This window comes from Gossypium hirsutum, chromosome D11, assembly GCF_007990345.1.
Source record: "Gossypium hirsutum isolate 1008001.06 chromosome D11, Gossypium_hirsutum_v2.1, whole genome shotgun sequence".
In the NCBI taxonomy this organism is placed as follows: domain Eukaryota; kingdom Viridiplantae; phylum Streptophyta; class Magnoliopsida; order Malvales; family Malvaceae; genus Gossypium; species Gossypium hirsutum.
The window spans coordinates 70,823,692-70,842,885 of NC_053447.1; the positions used below are offsets into that span (position 1 = coordinate 70,823,692).

Consider the following 19,194-nt stretch of genomic DNA (forward strand, 5'->3'; position numbering starts at 1 on the left):
TAATTTCAAAAGAAAAGAAATCCAATTAATTGCAAAAAACGTACAAATCTTAACCGCGTGTACGGAGTAGTGACTGAAAACGACATTGTCCGAAGAGTCTAAAACTGCAAGGACAAGCCTTACCATTGGATTCTAACACCATAAATCAATTATCTTACCTTACCCTAATTATATCTCTGTCCCCACGTAATCCCCTCTCATTAAACACACTATTTAGAGGGCCTTGGGACCTATGCCAAAACATAATTTTCACTAAAATATTTAATAATATTTATAATTCGTGAGTAATCGATGATAATAGAGTGAGGCAGGGCAAATGTTGCTAAATTCACCGTCACTCTATAGTTGGCATGCTCTGTTTCACAATCTGTCTTGCTCTACTACGGATGTATAATCTTAACCCATAGACGTTGAATGCATCTATCATCTCTCATCCTACTTCACTTCAATTTAAATTTTGCTACTCATATTTAATTTCTTAAATTTTTTTAAATGCAAGTAAATATTTAATCATATTTCTTAAAAATATATTTAACCATAAAACATATAAACTTTTTTATAAGACATTATTATATTTTTATCCTTCTAATAATTATATATATAAGGATAAAAATGATAATTTCATATGGTGCATTGGGGCAGGAGAAAGCAAGTAATTATTATAACCGTTTTATACCCTTTGTCTCAAAAAAAATCCAAATCGCTGTACTCCACATTAACATTTTTAAAAAAAGAAAATCCACTTCATTCGGAGCAGATCAATTTGAAATTTAAGGACCAGTTCAAGTTTTACCATTAATAATTATTTCATATTCATATTTCAAACCTTGCAAATTAATCATGATTCATGAGACTCCTTCCCTTTTAATAAAATAATAATCTTTATGTATCAATAAAGTTATTATTTGTTTTTTTGTCATTAATTATATGTTTAGTTATTTATTTTTCAATTTAATTTAATTTTTTTGTTTTATTTAATTTTTCATACAATGTTTTATTATCCAAGTAGAGTTATAAACTTGATGATTTGAAAAAAACAATCTACGTATTGAATTTTTATTGGCTGCTTTAGTAATTTACTATCAATACTAACACCAATTATCATAATAAAAATGGTTAATGTATATGAGAGATTCTCGTATTGTAAGGACTTGATCAAATTAGTCCCTCTATTATTAAGTAAATCAGTTAATTCTCTATACTATTAAATAGAATCAAATAAGGCCAAATTGTAAAGAAGTTAACATTTACTATTTAGAAAATATCATTCACTATTTAACAAATTTAACATTTTAAAAGTTTTAATGGTTTAGTAAATGAAATCTTTTGTTTGGAATTGAACTACAATTAAAAGAAAAATAATTTTCAATACATATTTTATACAACAATTATTAACTTTGTTACAATTTGGACTTATTTAAAAATTTTAATAGTATAGAGATTAAATTGATCTATTTAATTATAAAGAGACTAATTTGATCTAGTCACTATAGGGACCTCCCAAGTACTTTCAGCATGATCAAACAAATTGATTGTTGAATTACCACATTGGATATTTTCAAAACACAGGTACCACATTAGAAAATTTATGAAAGTACAGGTACCAAGTGTAACATTTTCACAATGTTAATATTTTAGAGATTAAATTAGAATATTTCAAAGTTCAGGGAAATTTTAAAATATTAGATTATAGTCTGAGGACATCTATGCAATAACTTATTTTTGGGAGAAACAGGAAAAACCCTGTTAAACCCTTCTTCACCATCACCCCCCTGTTAAACCCTAAATCCGCCCCCAAAATCTGAACGAAATCGTCACCATGAAGAAAAAACAGACCCCAAATTCCCCGTTAGACGATAAAGAAACCCTGAAGGAATTCGACAACGAAAACGAAATCCCTTTGAAAGATGGGTCCGATATCTGTCAGCAACTCATGGATCGTTATTCAAAATCATCAGCCCCACAGCACCGCCACCTAATCGCCACTGCTGCCGCCATGCGTTCCATCCTTTCATCTGAGTCGCTTCCTTTATCTCCGCCTGCTTACTTTGCTGCCTCCATTTCTGCCCTCGATGATGATTCAGCAGCCACCCTTGATTCGACGGCTATCGGTGCGCTTCTGACGTTCTTGTCGCTTGTGGTTCCGGCGGTGCCGAAAGGAGGGATTGCCAGTGGGAAGGCAAAGGAGGCGGTGGAAGTTGTGGTGAGAGTATTGGGGAAGGAGGGATTGGGAGTTGCGAGTTTGCGAAGTGGGGTGAAGTGTTTGGGGTTGTTGCTTGTCGGGTTTTCTGATTTGCAGGATTGGCACTCGGTTCAGTTTGGTCTAGAGTCATTGCTTGGATTCGCCATTGATAAACGACCCAAGGTATCGAGGCACTGTTTACTTCTTGTTGTTTTCTTAAGCTTAAGTGACCTTTTGGATACGATACTCAAGAATATAATAAAGCATGGTTTTATTTTTATTCCGGTCTATTGTGTTTAAAATTCAATCTTTTACAACCATTGCATATTTATTTTATTGCTCAGTCTGTATATCTGATGAATGTTATGGCCTGTTTGTATTATGTCCTGTTATTGTCCTCAGCATTATTTTATTGTTTTCTGGTCTTCAATGAATAATCATGCTTTAGAGGGAAAGCTTCTAAATTCACATATGGGATTTGACAAGAGGTGGTTCCTGTCAATTAATACTATGAACCAAGGGTTCAAGCAACTAGCTTTTCCATATGTGTTGGAGATTGTATGTTCTTGCATTAGTGCACTATGTTACTCGAGTGTCAGATATGCATGTGTCTGGCACTGGTATGGATAGATTAACCTAAGTTTTTCAATGCATTTAGAGGATCCTTGGAGGTTATATCCCCATATCTAAATGTCAAGAGAAGTGAACAGTCGAAGTGACATAAGTTGCGCAGGGTGTAATTGTGTAAAGTGCATTCAGAGCTACACACATCTCCAATCCTGTGCACTTGAGACTGACCCTTAAATTAATACTGAAATTGAATAAACCCTTAAAAGAACTACTCTTTGTGGAATAAAGCTAGCAACTTGCTAGCCATAGTTATTCAATGGGGGAAAAAGTAAAGTAATTTGATAAGTTGATTTAATATTGTGTTGCAGGTTCGGAGATGTGCTCAAGAATATCTAGAGAAGTTTTTTGAGTCTTTCCAGTCCTCAGATGTTATGAAGGAGGCAGGTAAATTGGTACTTTCCTTGCTAAAAAGGCATATGCGTGTTACACTTACCTTAAACACCATAAAAAGTGCAGATGATTCTAAGGATGAAACATTATCGAATCCTGAACATTTGGAGGTCCTTCATATGTTAAATGTGCTGAAGCTTACCGTTCCATATCTCTCTGCCACAATCCGTTTGAAAATTTTATCAGAACTATGTAAACTTACTAGTTCTGAGTTCTCTATTCTTACCCGGAACATTCATAAAACCATTGAAGTATTTTTTGGGAACTCAAATGCTGAAGCGATTATACCAGTGACAGAGAACATTATAGTTTCTCTCTCTTCTTATGTCTCTGGGGAGAAGAATCCTGTTGACACTCTTATATCTGCCGCAACTTTGTTAAAATGTGCCGTAGATAAACTTTATGCTGTAGACTCAAACTCCTGGACGAAGCACACTCCTTTAGTTTGTGATTCGTTAGCAGGTATGTTTTTTGATATTTTTGTTTTGACATGTTTATTTATTTATTATTGTTATTATTTGACAAGTGAATTTGTTATTATTTTCGCTGATATGAAGATATTGGAGACTTATTATTGTCTTCACAATTAGTAATGGACTTTGGCATCAGTAAACTTTGTTTTGCTTGTCTGACAAGCAATTGTTAGGTATAGTGGATTATCATTGCCTTCTGTTCTGTCTTTCCTGTAAACAGCACTAGAATATAGTTGATTGGAACTGCTTTTTTGAATGAACAATTTCATTACTGCTAGTGATGAATCTGTGGAGATTTATGTATAGTGTTGTTGTTCGTAATATCAGCTCCTGAACTCATTAATGTAAATTGGTTTTTCTACCATGCACGATTGCTCACAGAGTTCAAACTTTTTCTAGATATGGAAGTTCTTGGACTTAAGATCTTTAATTGTAACATTCCTAGAAAATCATCTGTGCCAATTTTCCTACATGTCATTGCTTTTCTGCTACATATTAAAACTCATCTTAAAAGTTCTGGAATATTTTGACATGTTGTTTACTAGGTTGATGTTTTACAATTACTACCCTTATTCCATGTCTAATATAGCCAAGTTTCAATTAAAGCATTAATTCTTAGCATTTACCATATTATAGCACATGCATTCTTAGTTGATTGATCTAGGTGCAATAAAGAAATAAATTTCTTTCTGTGGATGTTTAGTTTTGTTTCTCATGTGAGGTGTAGAGTTTTTCTCTATCCTTTAATGCAGTGGAATACGCATTGTTACTGCTAATTTTAATGCTTTCTATGGATATTTTGATAGCAAACTTGAAATTTAAAAGTTCTTGTTCTTCTGATAATGTTGTAGTTTTGATGTAGCTCTTTTGTCTTCTGAGGCTAGCGTGGCATCACATGCATCAGATATTATGAAGGAGTTGATTAGCCAGCATATAGATCTGAAGTCTCTTTCATCTGATAACAATGGCCTTGGTAGTGAGGAAGCCGATGCAATAAAATCTATATGTTCAATCTTTGAGAATACCCTAAGTTCAAGTGATGGAATTCCAAACGAGCATGTTTTGGCTGTCTTGACTGTTTTGTTTCAGAAACTTGGTATGCTGGATTATTATTTTTTATTTGCTGCATATGAGTCACACAACTGTTTTTTCATTGCTATGTCCTTGAACTGCTATAAGGAAGAGCTTGGCTGCATTGTGTCTTTACTACTATTGTTCATCTCATATATCTCCTGAGTTATTACTGCTCATCATATTAAACATGTGATTAGGAGGAATCTTCTCGAGATAAATGTGCTAAAGGCATAATGGTCTGGTGTGTTTTATGCGTCCTTATGTTTGTGGGACTGTTTTAGGTGAGTGTTTACATTAGCTAGTACTTCAAATTGAGATGGCTCAGCACCCTTAACCTTTATCACCAAAATTAATGGGCACAAACGTGATAATTGGCTTGCAGTGAAAAAATGTTGCAGGCATGGTATATTAAATAATTAGAGATGATATGGTCAACTGCTTGAACTGATTTAGTTAAAACCCCCTTAGGAGGAAGCATAGTTAAAAAGGCAAGGGAAGCAAATCTGAGAATTATTTAATTCAAAATTGGTGGTCTTCGTTTTTAAGTTAGTATATAGCCTAATACAGGCACACTTTGTGAACCCTAAAGTAGAAACCCCTCAGTAATAGTAAGAGCTTAAATTACATAAATTACCTTTTAGAAATAAGCCTAATTTATAAAAAAGATATTGTATCAATGATAAAAAGTAAAAACAAATGAGCAGCAATCTGACAAGTTTGATCTCTGGTGTACTATGGAGAGACTTATAGTTTCGTCAAGAACCTAGGACTGAAGAATCTGTGGAATCGTAGTTGGGACCTATATGTTTGTTAGGCTTGTATTCTTCATACTCAGACAAAAATATGCACGTTTATTGTGCATCAATTTCTGCTTAATTTTGTGATTCAATTGATTGTAGGAGAATCCTCATATATATTTATGAAGGGCATTGTACATAAACTTGCTGACTTAATGACTCGCACTAGTGGGAACACATCTAACACAAACCATGTAAGTCTTCACTCAACCATTTTTGCTTGTTCCCTTATTGAGAAGTATTGTGGTTTTAAATTTATCAAAATGCTGTTTGTGTTATGATGTTTTACTGAATTTAAGTTATTATTTCATCAAGTTCTTTGTTTCTCTACTAAAATTTACTCTTGCATGCTCCTGTTGATATATCTTCCTTGTACTTTTTGATACATTGTTCATCTGACATGTATTGCTAATTCAAAAATATAGATGATAAGTGTAAAAATTGAGTAATTGGTCTGGAACAATGAAGGCTTCGTTGTTTTTCTTGTCTTTTATTTATGTTATGGCAAACTTGTTCTGTTTAGTTGGCATGATTGGCATTATAAGATGGTCAAGTAAGATGAAGCCTGCATATTCCTCTCTTTCTGCACGATTAATTTTAATACCAATTTTTAATGCATTTAGTTTGAAAAGTATGCTATGTTTGCCACATTTTATACGTCCATGTTGCATCCAAATAATTTATCTGATTATGGTTTAACATTATGACAACAAAATGTCATTATGTTTTAGTAATCCTATGTTTAAGGTTCACTACTTCAGCTTGTGATTGCTGTATCTTCCATGGTGATCACTGGAAAACTATTGATATCCTTTTTCTGTTATAATTTGCAGCTTCAGAATTGTGTAGGATCAGTGGTTACTGTTTTCGGGCCAGAGAGGATGCTGACTCTTTTGCCTATAACCCTTGCTGTTGATAACTTAATGCATTCAAACATGTGGTTGGTACCCATATTGAAAGACTATGTCGTTGGAGCATCTCTTAGCTATTATATGGAGCATATAGTGCCACTTGCAAAATCCTTTCAGCAAGCAAGTTGTAAAGGTATTTTTCTTACTCTGAAATTTTCTTCACATCATGATTATGACTAGATTTAATAATTGAAGGATAATGATGCACATAAAATGGCACCTTGAAAGGTTCTATGTTAAATTGTTGTGAATCTATCGGATTATTATTCTTTCTGGGTATTTTGTCGGCCAAGGATTCAGTCAACATTATGATCCTGAGGTTAGAGAGCTTATTTAGGGATTAGGACCTGTCATTCTTAGTATTTTAATGAATGCTGAAATTTTATATCTCGTTATCATTTCTAGTCAGTAGTTGCAAAACTGTTAGCTGTGCGAAGCGACTTAAATATTGTTTCACTTTATTTGGCTTCTCTAAGTGGCTCCATTGTTTTTAATTTTGCATTATGGCTTAACATCCTGTTGGCTGATTTAAAATGTTGGAGCCATCTAGCTTAACATTCGGTGCTTTTACTCTGTGTGTTTAGTCCTAAGAGTTTTTGCCATTTTCTAATATTTTTCTGTTTTGACTTTTGTCTTTTCCTTTTCCACTTTATTCAGTAAAAAAGTCTGTAATTCGTCAAGATCTGCAGGCTCACGGTCATAGCCTCTGGGGATTACTACCTGCCTTTTGTCGTTATCCTATTGATACACACAAGAGGTTTAAAGCTTTGGCTGAACTTTTAATTGATATTCTTAAGGAGGACTCGCTTATGCATGAAAATATTGCTGTTGCCATACAGGTAACTTTTGTTTTGTTTTCATTGTTGTTACCATTAGTTTTGCAATTCCTAGAACCTTACGTTGATCATTTTTCCAAATAACTTTTGTCGGTTGTTTTCTTTTCTCTTGTATAATATCTATAGTGGTGTTATTTTTTCTGTAGATTCTTGTCAACCAAAACAAAAATATACTTAGATCTGGGGAGGATGCTGATGAATCAAACAATACTGTAATGGGAGACTCTAAATTAGAGCTCAGAATTCCAGCCACTTATTCAAAGAAAACTGCAACCAAAAATATCAGGGCATTATCATCATGTGCTTCGGAGATTCTTCAGGCTCTGACTGATGTATTTATTCATTCCATTCCAGCAAAGCGTTTATATCTTAAGGTAAACATTTTCATTCTTTCATCTTAGTGTCTGCTTTGAAATTTGATAGACTTATTCAAATTACTTTGATGAAATGAAAAGTTCTTCCTTGGCAGAATAAATTGTCCGACTTTGATATATAAAACACGCATATTCCCTTACTGGTAATATGAAACACCTATTGATGTCTTATTAATGTAAAACACCAAATTTCTTCTGATCATGTGTTGTCAGGATGCCATTGGATGCTTGGCTTCAATAACAGACTCTTCTATTACCAAAAGGATTTTTGTGTCATTGGTTGAGAAGCTGCAGTCCATTGATGGTGAAGGTGAATTTGTAAAGCAAGCTGGTAATGCAGATGAGGTGGTGGAAAAAGAAAAAAACATTAATACTATGGGTAAAGATGCAAGCAGGTATGTTCCAGACTTCACTTCTGGAATTTAAAATTCAATTTATTGTTATTACTTACTTTATTACAAATTTTGATTTTGGTGGGCAAAACACCGCCCCACCCTGCCTTGTTGCCATCTCTAAGCAGCTGGATATTTCAGTTGTCATTATTAGCCATCTTCACTTTAATGTGAAGTTGTTGACATAAAATGTGCTCGTTTACTTTGTTTTTTCTTTTAAAGTACTTGTTTACTTTGTTACTTTGTTTATTTAAAGGTCATGTATAGCACCTTGTAGGCAGATCAGCCTATATTGTAGCTGTTTGCCCTCCCCTGCTAGAGTTCTTTTTTATCTGCTCCGTTTGCATCGAACGATATGCATATTTGCTATAAGCTAAGAGGAAATGTTTTGGGAGTGTTGAATGGGTGAATCTAGTTGACTTTTGTTGGCCTTGACAAAATAATGAGAGCTGAAAATCTCATTTTCTGTGGAGAGCAATAGAGATTGACCATGGTGCTAAGACTTTCTTTCTTTTTTTTAACACAGGTGTATCATAATGGAGCTGGCATCTTCTCTTATTTCAGGGGCAGAAGAGGACCTTATTGATTTTATCTATGTCTTAATAAAGCAAACTTTTCAGGTATATAATATTCCCATTTCTCTTATTGTGTTTTTTTTTTACATACTAATCTAGCCTTAAGATGCTCACTAACCTCCTTTTTTAGGAAACAAATGAGATCGGTCATCATGAAGCATATTATGCTTTAAGCAGAATTTTGGAGGTGTGGTTCCAATAGTATATTTGGTTCATCATTTTTTTAATAATTTTCATCCTATGTTAGGGGATATAACTTTCCTGTTTTCTCATATGATGATGTAGGAGCATGCTTGGTTTTGTTCTTCTAAATCAGAGGAGTTGATTGATCTATTACTTGGCCTAAAATCTCCTGCTGATATTCCATCTCTTAGAAACCGGCTTGATTGCTTCAACACGCTAATGGTTCATACCTTGAAGGTTAACTCTCATCTAAGTTCATCCTGTTTAAGAATTGTAGATTCCTTTTCTATTGTGCTGTTTGATTGTAACGCATGCTTTTAGATTAAGGTGATAGTCTACATCATTAATGTGGTCAACCAGATTTTGGTATTATTGTGGATTTATCCCTCCGCAAATTTGTTTTAAACAAACCAGTTTCATCTTAGTTGCTGTTGCTGTAATGGAGAATCGAGCCTTTAGCGACGCATTGATGCCTAACACGATGGAAATAGCATCTGAACTTAATTTGTATCTTGTGAAGTTATGCAAATTTTATCTTTTCGTCTAGCTTGTTTAAAACATATATGCTGGCAGCAACTTGCTGACTGGCTTTTGTACATATGGGGGATGATACCGTGCCCTCTCTTAAGAATTAGATCGTGATGCCAACTGAGTTTTTAACTGTAAAAAATTCTTGCAGGTGAGCTCATTGGAGGAAAATACGAAGCCATTCCTTATTCTTAATGAGATTATAGTCACATTGAAGGATGTAAGAGCCGCCTAAGAAGTTCAATTATTTACTGTTTTTCTCCTCGTACTTCATGGGGTAATGCAGTTCATTGCGTTTTTAATCTAAACTTAATATGCAGGGAAAGGAAGAAACAAGGAAAACAACTTACGATATATTACTAAAGATGAGTTATACCTTAAGAAAGTCATCAGATCTCGAATCTGGTCCACCCTATCACAAACTGATTAGCATGGTGAGGAGTTCGTAATTATTTTTTTAATGTGTTAAGACTTCATTACCCTGACATTAAGTGTTGTAAAGAATTATGTCATAAATCTATATAATGAATCATTTAAGATTGTCTAGAAGTTGTAGTCTCGAAGCAGTAGCTTTTTCAGGCAATTGAGTTTTAGAGTGCTATGAGAATTCCAGGATAAAAGTAGGGAAGTTAGAAACTATCCCTAGAGGCCAAAATGTTGATGTCTAACCCTTTGAGTTGGACATATATTTGTTGTTTTTTAAGTTCATCATTTATGTTTAGGACATACGTGACTGTCTAAATTCTATGCTGCTTTTAACTTGTCCCAAATTCCTTCGATAGTTGCATTTGTAAACAATTACTGTCAACTTGTTGCCCCAACAGATGATTATCAGTGATGCTAATGACCAAATATGTTGCTTACTTTTCAGATAATGGGATATCTTTCTGGTTCATCACCTCACATTAAGAGTGGAGCAGTGGCTGCCCTGTCTGTTCTCGTATATGATGATCCTGAGATATGTATCTCAGTGCCTGATCTTGTTTCTTCTATTTTATCCTTGTTGCAAACCAAAGCTGTGGAAGTTATAAAAGTGAGTTTCTGTTGTGCCAACATATGATTTTGTCTTTCATTTTGTCTCACTGAAAAATGTTTTGCTTCTCATTAATGAGGTTTTTTGTATGCCGTTGACAGGCTGTTTTGGGTTTTGTAAAAGTCTTGGTTTCCACCTTGCAAGCTAAAGACCTGCAGAATTTTCTTTCCGACATTATCAATGGAGTTCTCAAGTGGTCATCTATCTCGAGAAATCATTTCAGATCAAAGGTAGATAGATATTCACTTAATATAAAAACTGACATATGGAGCTGCAGACTTTTCATCCTGTGCATTCATGTTTCGACAGGTCACTATAATATTGGAAATTTTGACAAGAAAGTGTGGTATTGCTGCTGTTCAATCTGTTGCTCCGGAAAAGCACAAGGGTTTTCTGAATACCGTTATAGAGGTATTCATTTCTTATTCTTAGTCATCCTAGTTTTATTTCGGTTTAAGAAAATTGAAATGTATTCATGTTGAGGAATCTCTTGAACATTCCCCTAAGAATTTCGGTCGTAGGGGAAATCAGCTTCGTTTTTCATGGCAAGGCTTTGTATCCTTCTCTCTCTCATTTCCTTCCCTCGTTCATGCCAACATACTCGATATTGATTCCTGATTCGAATATGCTATCTAAAATCCATTTGCTCCTAAGAATAATGTGTAATGTTATATTATTGCAGAACCGACGTGGCAAAACGACTTCTGAAGAAACTGACGTCAATGATGCAGACAAAGTACCCGTGGGTTCATCAACCGAAGGGTCTGATCTCTTTCTGCTGCAGCTTTTATTATTATTATTATTATTTTATTGGTAGCTTGCTTTTGAATGTTTTACCAATTAATTACTTGTTGAATCTTACTAGGTCTCGAAAGAGGAGAGATAAGGGATTCGGTGCTTTTAAAAGTAAAAATGACATGATTGAACACCGAAAGAGAAAAAGGGACAAAAGGGATGGTGTCAGCAAGCACGCCGAATCAAGTGAACATGTTGGTCATGGTGGTGGAATGAAAATGGCTAAAAGAGCTAAGCACTTTGGAAAACCAATGAAGAGTCATTCAGAAGGAAATGGTAAAAAGAAGAATTTCGACAAAGGGTCCGGCACCGGCAGAGGTCAGAAGAGAAAGATAAATCAGGCAACTAAGAGCCAAAAGGGTGAGGCAGCTGGTGATAAGCGACATTCTTTCAAGGTACAAACTCTACCCAAGAAATTTAGAGGGGTAAATAAGAAAGGTGACAAGTAAAAAATATACACACTGGGTTGGTTCAGCAAAGCTGGACAAGATTTTGTTGTAGTTTCTTATTCATATGAAGGTTGGGTGATTCAGTAATCTATGGAATCTGCAAGTTTCGAATCCAAATCTGATATCATTTTTTATTAATCGAGCTTTGACCCTAGTAAGTAGCCATTTAGTATGCCAAGGGTAAAATTATCATTTTAGACCTTTCAGTTTTTGTGAAATTACAAGTTAGTATATGGTAAAAATGTATTTTGGCCTCCCAAAAAATTTGTAATTTATTTCTAGACCTATAAAGCAAATTTCCAATTTTGCCTTCGGTTCTACTTTTAATGACATTATTAGTTGTACTTGTTGACATTACGGTGATGAGGTGGATTTTTTTATTGTTAGATTAATAATCAATTTACTGTTAAATTTAGTAGACTTTTTTTTTTAAAAAAAAGAAATTTTACAGTAGTAACTAATTTTATCGATTTGGAACTATTAATAATATTAAAAAAATAGAAAATTGAATTATGTCAAATGTAATTAAATTTTAAATCTCAGGACAGGGACTAAATCATAAATATACATGCCTGGTTTCCATTCTGAGCATGCATGTACTAATTTTGTATTATTTATTGGTGATTAATTTTCAATGTAAATGAATTTTCTTCAAAATTCAAAATTCAAAATTAAAAAAAAAAAACTCGTATAAGCTAATTAATTGAAGGGGTTGGTCAATAATTTTATTTTTAAAATTTTCACTATTATCAATTCTAGTAAAATTTTCATCTTGCTTAAAAAAAAAAGTTTACAACAATATTATATAAATGGTTAAAATGTGCTTCCAAGTTTTATATATTTAAAATTTAAACTTCTTACTTTTAAGTTTCAATTTTTAAAATACAAGCTTAACTGTTAATACTTACAATTCTTTTTCGATTAAATTCATGTTTATTATATTTTTCTTTAATTATATAAGCAACTTTTATTTTAAAATATCATACTAGCACATTAATTTAATGGGGTTAATAGTTTAATTTGGAATTTTAAATTCAAAATATAAAAGATATAAATTCTTGGAAGTAGCAAAATTAAATTCAAATGTAAGAGTTTAAGGACTTGGAGCATATTTTAATATACATAATTGACGTATTTGTACATTATGTTTATTTATTATTTTATTAATATATCATTTAGTTATTTTTTCTTTCATAAAAAAATTAATTATATTTTTCGCACTATTCTTATTTTATTTCATGGCACTGTATTATTTGCATGTAAAATAGATTAAGTGGCAATAATGTAAGAATCGGATTAAAATATTTTCGATTCAACTTGTTACATCAATAAATTGATAATAATTTAAATTTATAAGAAAATAATCATAAATAGAAAAATTAAGAAAAAAATATATTAACAAAATTCAAAGATAAAAAAATAAAAAATAATGAAAAAAAATCAAAACTCACCTTTAGTTATATCATATGTAATCAGTTGGATTTATCAAAGTTTCTGTATTTAATTTAACCAAATGGATGGATTAATCTAGGTCGATTTTAACAATCGAGGTGAAATTTTGAGAATCTTATATGTGTGAAATCAGAGCATTAATATGTAATTTAATTGCCTAAAAAGAAAATTAAGGGATATTTGCGAAAGAGCTTAAATTTACCAAATTAAGTTGATACAAAATAAAATAACAAATAAAAATCACTCTGAAGCCACTTGGCTTCCTGAATCATTGGTCGTGGGTTCAATCTCTGTTGCTTTTCTTTTACGTCCGATGTTTGACGTTAACCTGATAAATTAACAATGCATATTAGTGAGTCTCTTAACTCTGACTCAAGTAAATATTTGACATAGATATGCAAAATGGTTTATAAAATTTTACACGAATTTGAAAGATCATATCTTTTAAACTCGTCAAGGTGAAACTAAGAGACATGATTTAAATAGTTCACTCGCACTCACTTTTAAAGGTGAATTCTTGAGGTTTTAGCTAAAGTTAAAAAAGGCTTGAGTTCAATTTAACAACTAGGACTCGAAGCTTAACTCAAGTTAGATCGAGTTTCAGTTTTAATGTAGAGCTCGATTTTGATATAAAAATTTACTTAAGTTCGTTATATTAGATTCGTTTACCAAATAAAATGAAAAAACAAAGGTCAAATTCTATTATTAATTCTTACACTATGTATAAGTCGTGGATTTAGTTTATGTATTTTAATTAGGTTATTTTTAGTCACTATACTTTTCAAAATTTAAAATTTCAATCTTCATCAAACAATAACCGTTAAATTTATTAAGTTAAATTATACTATTTTCAAAAATATGATATAAAAAATATATTATCATATTAGCTTGTTATTTTCATATAATACTCATAAAAATTTACATTATTTTAGTTAATGAATTTAATTGCTATCATTTGAGTCAAGATTGAAATATCAAATTCGAAAAGCATAGAGACTAAAAACGATCAAATTGACGACCGAATTAAAGTACATGAACTAAACTTACAACTTATGCGTAATGTAAGGACTAATAGTGAAATTTGACCAAAAGAAAACATGAAATGAAACATGCATACGTACATACCCTAAATGCAAGGAAGTGTCTGAGAGATGGTTGTCATCATCTGATGCACTATTATTATCATCAGCCTTTGAATTATTTGGTGAATGATCAAGTCTTCTTTCCAGCAATGGATTCAATTCTAGTATATTCGAGCTCCCTTTTTGTCTCAATTCCTCAACCTTAAAACCACAGTCAATAATCAACAAAATACAATATTACAAACTCCAAAATCTTAATATTATGTAAAAGCTAAACTACACTGCTAATCACCCAATTATCGATAAGTTTATTTTTTGATTACTCAATTATAAAAAGTTACAAAATTGTCATGATTTTGTCTTTTTTGTCATCCGTTATTAAATGGCTAATGGAAAGATTACGTGGCAGGTTTTAAAATTGGCACTATAACAATTTTAACCCTCAACATTTATACATTGTGTCAATTTAGTCCTGACTCTAAAAAGGTTATCTCTCAACATTTACATGTAGAGTAATTTAGTGTTTTTCACAATTTTGCTTTTTTTTTGTGTGTGACCTACAGCTTAAAAAGCTAAAAAAATAAATCTATCAGCTAAATTTTATCAAAAATATATTAAATTAACACTCAATGTCACAAGAACTGCAAAAAAAAAAACTAAATTATAGAATGTGTAAATGTTGAGGGTTAAATTTTTTTGAATGAAGATTAAATTGACACAGTATAAATGTTGAAAGTTTATATTGCTATTATGCCAATTTTAAAAGTCATCAAATTACCTTTCTGTTAGTGATTTAACTGTTGTTGACAAAAAAAAAATTCAACAGTTGGGTGATTAACAATATAGTTTACTCTTATATATATATATATATATGTAAATACATGTGTGTAGCAGTACGTACCTGTTTGCGTAGATCTTCATTCTCCATTATAGTCTTTTGTTCCTTAAAAAAATACAAATATTAAACCAGAAATCATTAGTATTAAATGTTAATTACAATTATTTGATTGCTAAACATATATGATTCCTCATACTCTTTCAAAACTAAATATTTAGAAAATCATATCTCCGTATTTATATTCAAATATATATAGTGGGTAATTAAGTATTGGATTGACATACGATAACCTTTTATGTCAAATGTTCGAATGTAGACTTAAATCAAGAACAAGTGTCGAATATCGATATATGTTAATATAGATGTGATGAATTTTTTAAAGTCAGAGAAACATTCCTCTTATATAAATATTCAAATATGTGTCAAACACGTATATAAAACATAATTACTTTAGAAAAAAATTGGATTAATATAGGGATATAAAATGTACCTGTAATCGAGATCTTTTAAGCTGCTCCATTAGAATTTGCTCCTACAACAATAAAACTTCAGTTTCTAGTGCTCACAATTAGGCTCCTAATGAAATTATTTTAAGTTTGTGTTTGTAGGAGAGTTACTAAATATACTAAAATTATGTTTGTTTGGAGTTAATATTGGTTAAAATTAGAGATAAATTATGGATGAAAATATTAATTTATTTCAAATGATGAAGCATAGCAACTTTAATAATGTTGAGGGTTTGGACCAACGCATCCGAGGATGATATTTCGAAGATTTCCTTCGAAGGAACTGATCTGTAGCCAAGTGGTACCATATACCTCAACAATTGACCTATATTCAATAAGTTAGGGGTTCGAATCTCACCAAGGGCGAGACGCTCAAGTCACCTATTGGTGAGTGGTTGTACGTCCATGTACGATCAAGGCGTCCCTCTTCGTGAACCGTACACGGCTCTCCGCAAAGTGGGGGACAAAACCCTCTCCTGAGGGACAATACCTTCCATTGTTGAGAGACTAGATCGATACCTCCAAAAACAATTTTTCGAAGACTTCTCTTGGAGAAGTCAATCCTCAACTAATAAATTACTCAACACAACCCTATTCCGTCTTTTAAAATTATTATTTTGTCCCTTGGGATATCCATTAATCTTTTCTGTATTTCTAATATACATGATAGATATATATACTAAAATTATATATTTTTATAATATGAGAATATTATATATATAAATATAATTTGTAGTAATATTAATGCCAATACCTTTTGTCGCTCAACTGATGCTATCCCTTCGTTTAATTGATCCTCCAGCTGTTTTAATTCTTTGAAACTCAAATCATCTAGTTCTTTTCCATTAAGCCTCCTGCAAATCACACCTCAAATTTTACCTAATCAAAAACTTATTTTTTTTTACGTATTAACACCTATCACTCGTATTTTATACATATTCAGATATACGTATGATGTAATTTCACATTTTATTTACCATTCACATTTAAATCCAAATAACATAGACTCGAACATTTATTTCTAACTCATTAGTTATTATTTGTAATTTCTTTCATTTTCCTTACCATTTTTTTATTGTGAACGCTTAGTTGAAATGACAAAATTAATGTTTTGAAGATACGGGTATCCTAATGATTTATTTTGAATTTAAACTATTTTTTTTATAAATTTATATAAATTACATAAATGAAAAGACAAAAAGCAAATTCATAATATTATTTGTTATCTTTTAAATAAAAACCCTTTTTTAAAATTATTTTTTAACTAAATTGATCTTTAGTTAAACTCGTGGCTTCAACTCAATTAGATAATTATATATAGTATAATTAACAAACAATAGAATTGAAATTGGCATACATGTATTCTGTGTGTAGCCTTAAATACTCCTGTTTCATGGTGTTCACCTCAATTCCTTGCAACTTCTGTTTTTTTTTTTAAAAATATGCACACACGATATTAGAAATATAATTATTATTATCGATCGAGTCTTAACTCAATTGGCATTGCTATTATTATCTATGCAAAGAGGACATCAATATATATATACCTCAGCTTGTTGCTCATCAAAAGGGTGTTCTTGAGAATGATCTTCTTCGATTCCTTTGTTGTATCTCGAAAGAGTGTGTTCCATGCTACATTCATAAAATATCATATTTAAAAAAATAGCAATAAATTAAAAATAAAATTCTAACTCATTATTAAGGTTTAGGATTTTTTTTACCTATATTGTTTGGACTTGAGTTGATCAAATTTATGACAAGTTATTCTTAACTTATCGTAACTATTTATGTATCATTTTTGTTTTAATATATATAGTTTCATATTTATTATTTTTAAAAATATTATATATATAATATACTTGCAAATATTTCTTAATTATAACATTAATATAAATTTTAAAATTATTAATTAAGTTTAATAATTTAATGAACAGTTATATATTATTTTTTAAAGCAATTATATAAAAAAGTAGTTAAGAAATAAAAGGGAATATTAAAAATTCCTTTATAGGAATTGGTACTCACCGATACAAGCATACATTAATTGAAATGAATCAAAACTCAATGAAATTTTAATTGAAGTGAAACTTTAAACTATTTTATTCTAGTTTAATATCGAGACGATTCGTAACGATTGAAACAACCAGTATCAAAACTACCGACTACCATGCTACAAAGCAAAAAGAAAAATAATGGAAATCGATCAAATTACAACTCAACTTACTTTCATGCTTAGAAAAAAAAATAGTTCTAAAAAATAATCAGCCAAGAAAATAAATATATATAAGTTTTATAGACCGTTACAAACTAATATACACTCATGTAAGCCGAGATTAACTAAAACAAATCAAAACACAATGAAATTTTAACTGAAACGAAACTTAAATTACATTATATTAATTCAATATTGAGAGGATAGCCAATTATTAAGAAAAAAAATAATGGAAATCAATCAAATTATATGTCAACTTACATTCACGCTTACAAAAAAATTTGCTAAAATTAAAAATTGAAAAAACCCAGATTTCGATTATTAAAAATCATCTATAATATATATATAATTAAATATTGTACTATATGATATACCTAGTGCTGGACCATTGATAGACCTTGCCGGTGCTTGAAAAAATAATAACCCCAACCTCTGCATCACATAAAATGGACAATTCTTTAGCTTTCTTCAACAACCCATTTCGCCTCTTTGAAAACGTTACTTGCCTGCTATTCAAATTTTCAATCTTTTTTATTTCAATTTTCCCTCTACCCATCTCAAAATTTTCTTCTTTCCTTTACTTTTTCCCGGAAAATTTTTAAAAGAAAAGATAAACCCCAGATATTTTTTTTCTTAAATTTTGAAAAAAACCAAAGGTTTTTATAACAACAAACAGATCAAAGAAAATAAGGCAAAAAATTTAGGGGATTGTAAAAGGATTCTTTTTTTAAGAGAAAAGAAAATAAGTAAGTAATGTTTATATATAACAATGGTTTTCTAAAATGGAAATGGAAAATGATATGGAAAAAGAAAATATGTGACCAAAATTAGGGTGAAATCTTGAAAGGTGACAGATTTGATACTATATCTACCAATTATCCAACTATGGAAACTCTATTTATTATAGGTTTAGTTTTTTTTCTCTACCTTTTTACTCTGCTGTTTTTGGTATTTCAACTCAAAATGGATTTGATTTTTGCTTTGGGTTTCTTTTTTTAAATATAAAAAGTGGTTTTTAATTATTTATATATTATTAATGTGTTTTAACAATTTTTGTTGGTGAGTATTGATTTTTTTTCTGTGAATTACAATAGGAGGGCAAAGCCCTAACAACAACATGATTAGAGCGATTCGAATTTAGACTACACTTGAGACGTTGAGCACAAGTATTTCATGAGGACATATAACACATGTTTTTTTAAATTCATGGCTAAAATAATAACAAAAAAAACCTCTTTATTTTATTGTATTCAAATAATAAAAAAAACCATGGTTTCAGTCATACTGGCCGGTGCTGCCGTTCTACTGTTATAGTGCAACAAGCAACACCCTTTTCCATACTAACGGAAATTTTAGTTTGTACTGTTCGCATTGGCCGGAACATGGTACAGTACACATGCTGCTGCATAAATAATGTTAAAAAATATAAAACTTTTAACTATTTTCTATTAGACTAAATATTTAATTGAAATGTATTGACCA

General features: G+C 31.2%; 2 protein-coding genes across 5 annotated transcripts; one reads left to right on the forward strand and one right to left on the reverse strand.

The window, feature by feature from the left end:
* Positions 1-1,715: 1,715 nt before the first annotated feature.
* Positions 1,716-11,932, forward strand: LOC107925909 (RRP12-like protein). Of its 2 annotated transcripts, XM_016856661.2 has the most exons (19): positions 1,755-2,365; positions 3,121-3,196; positions 3,269-3,664; positions 4,538-4,771; positions 5,649-5,740; positions 6,380-6,590; positions 7,115-7,296; positions 7,440-7,667; positions 7,881-8,062; positions 8,586-8,679; positions 8,765-8,821; positions 8,920-9,054; positions 9,497-9,565; positions 9,666-9,779; positions 10,217-10,378; positions 10,480-10,608; positions 10,688-10,789; positions 11,061-11,140; positions 11,244-11,932. In XM_016856661.2, exons 1-19 carry the CDS (start codon positions 1,820-1,822, stop codon positions 11,620-11,622), a joined length of 3,468 nt encoding a protein of 1,155 aa, XP_016712150.1. In that variant the 5' UTR covers positions 1,755-1,819; the 3' UTR covers positions 11,623-11,932. The 2 variants fall into 2 exon arrangements, with proteins under 2 accessions (XP_016712149.1, XP_016712150.1); XM_016856660.2 differs by having other exon boundaries at positions 1,716-2,365; positions 3,121-3,664.
* A 1,262-nt stretch (positions 11,933-13,194) lies between these two features.
* Positions 13,195-18,327, reverse strand: LOC107925809 (agamous-like MADS-box protein AGL18). 3 transcript variants are annotated; one of them, XM_041105153.1, is made up of 8 exons: positions 18,087-18,327; positions 17,048-17,132; positions 16,858-16,922; positions 16,255-16,354; positions 15,485-15,526; positions 15,058-15,090; positions 14,200-14,357; positions 13,195-13,402 (listed from the first exon to the last, which is right to left on the reverse strand). In XM_041105153.1, exons 1-8 carry the CDS (start codon positions 18,266-18,268, stop codon positions 13,315-13,317), a joined length of 753 nt encoding a protein of 250 aa, XP_040961087.1. In that variant the 5' UTR covers positions 18,269-18,327; the 3' UTR covers positions 13,195-13,314. The 3 variants fall into 3 exon arrangements, with proteins under 3 accessions (XP_040961087.1, XP_016712015.1, XP_040961088.1); XM_016856526.2 differs by having other exon boundaries at positions 15,058-15,099; XM_041105154.1 differs by having other exon boundaries at positions 14,196-14,357; positions 15,058-15,099.
* Between the last annotated feature and the right edge of the window lie 867 nt (positions 18,328-19,194).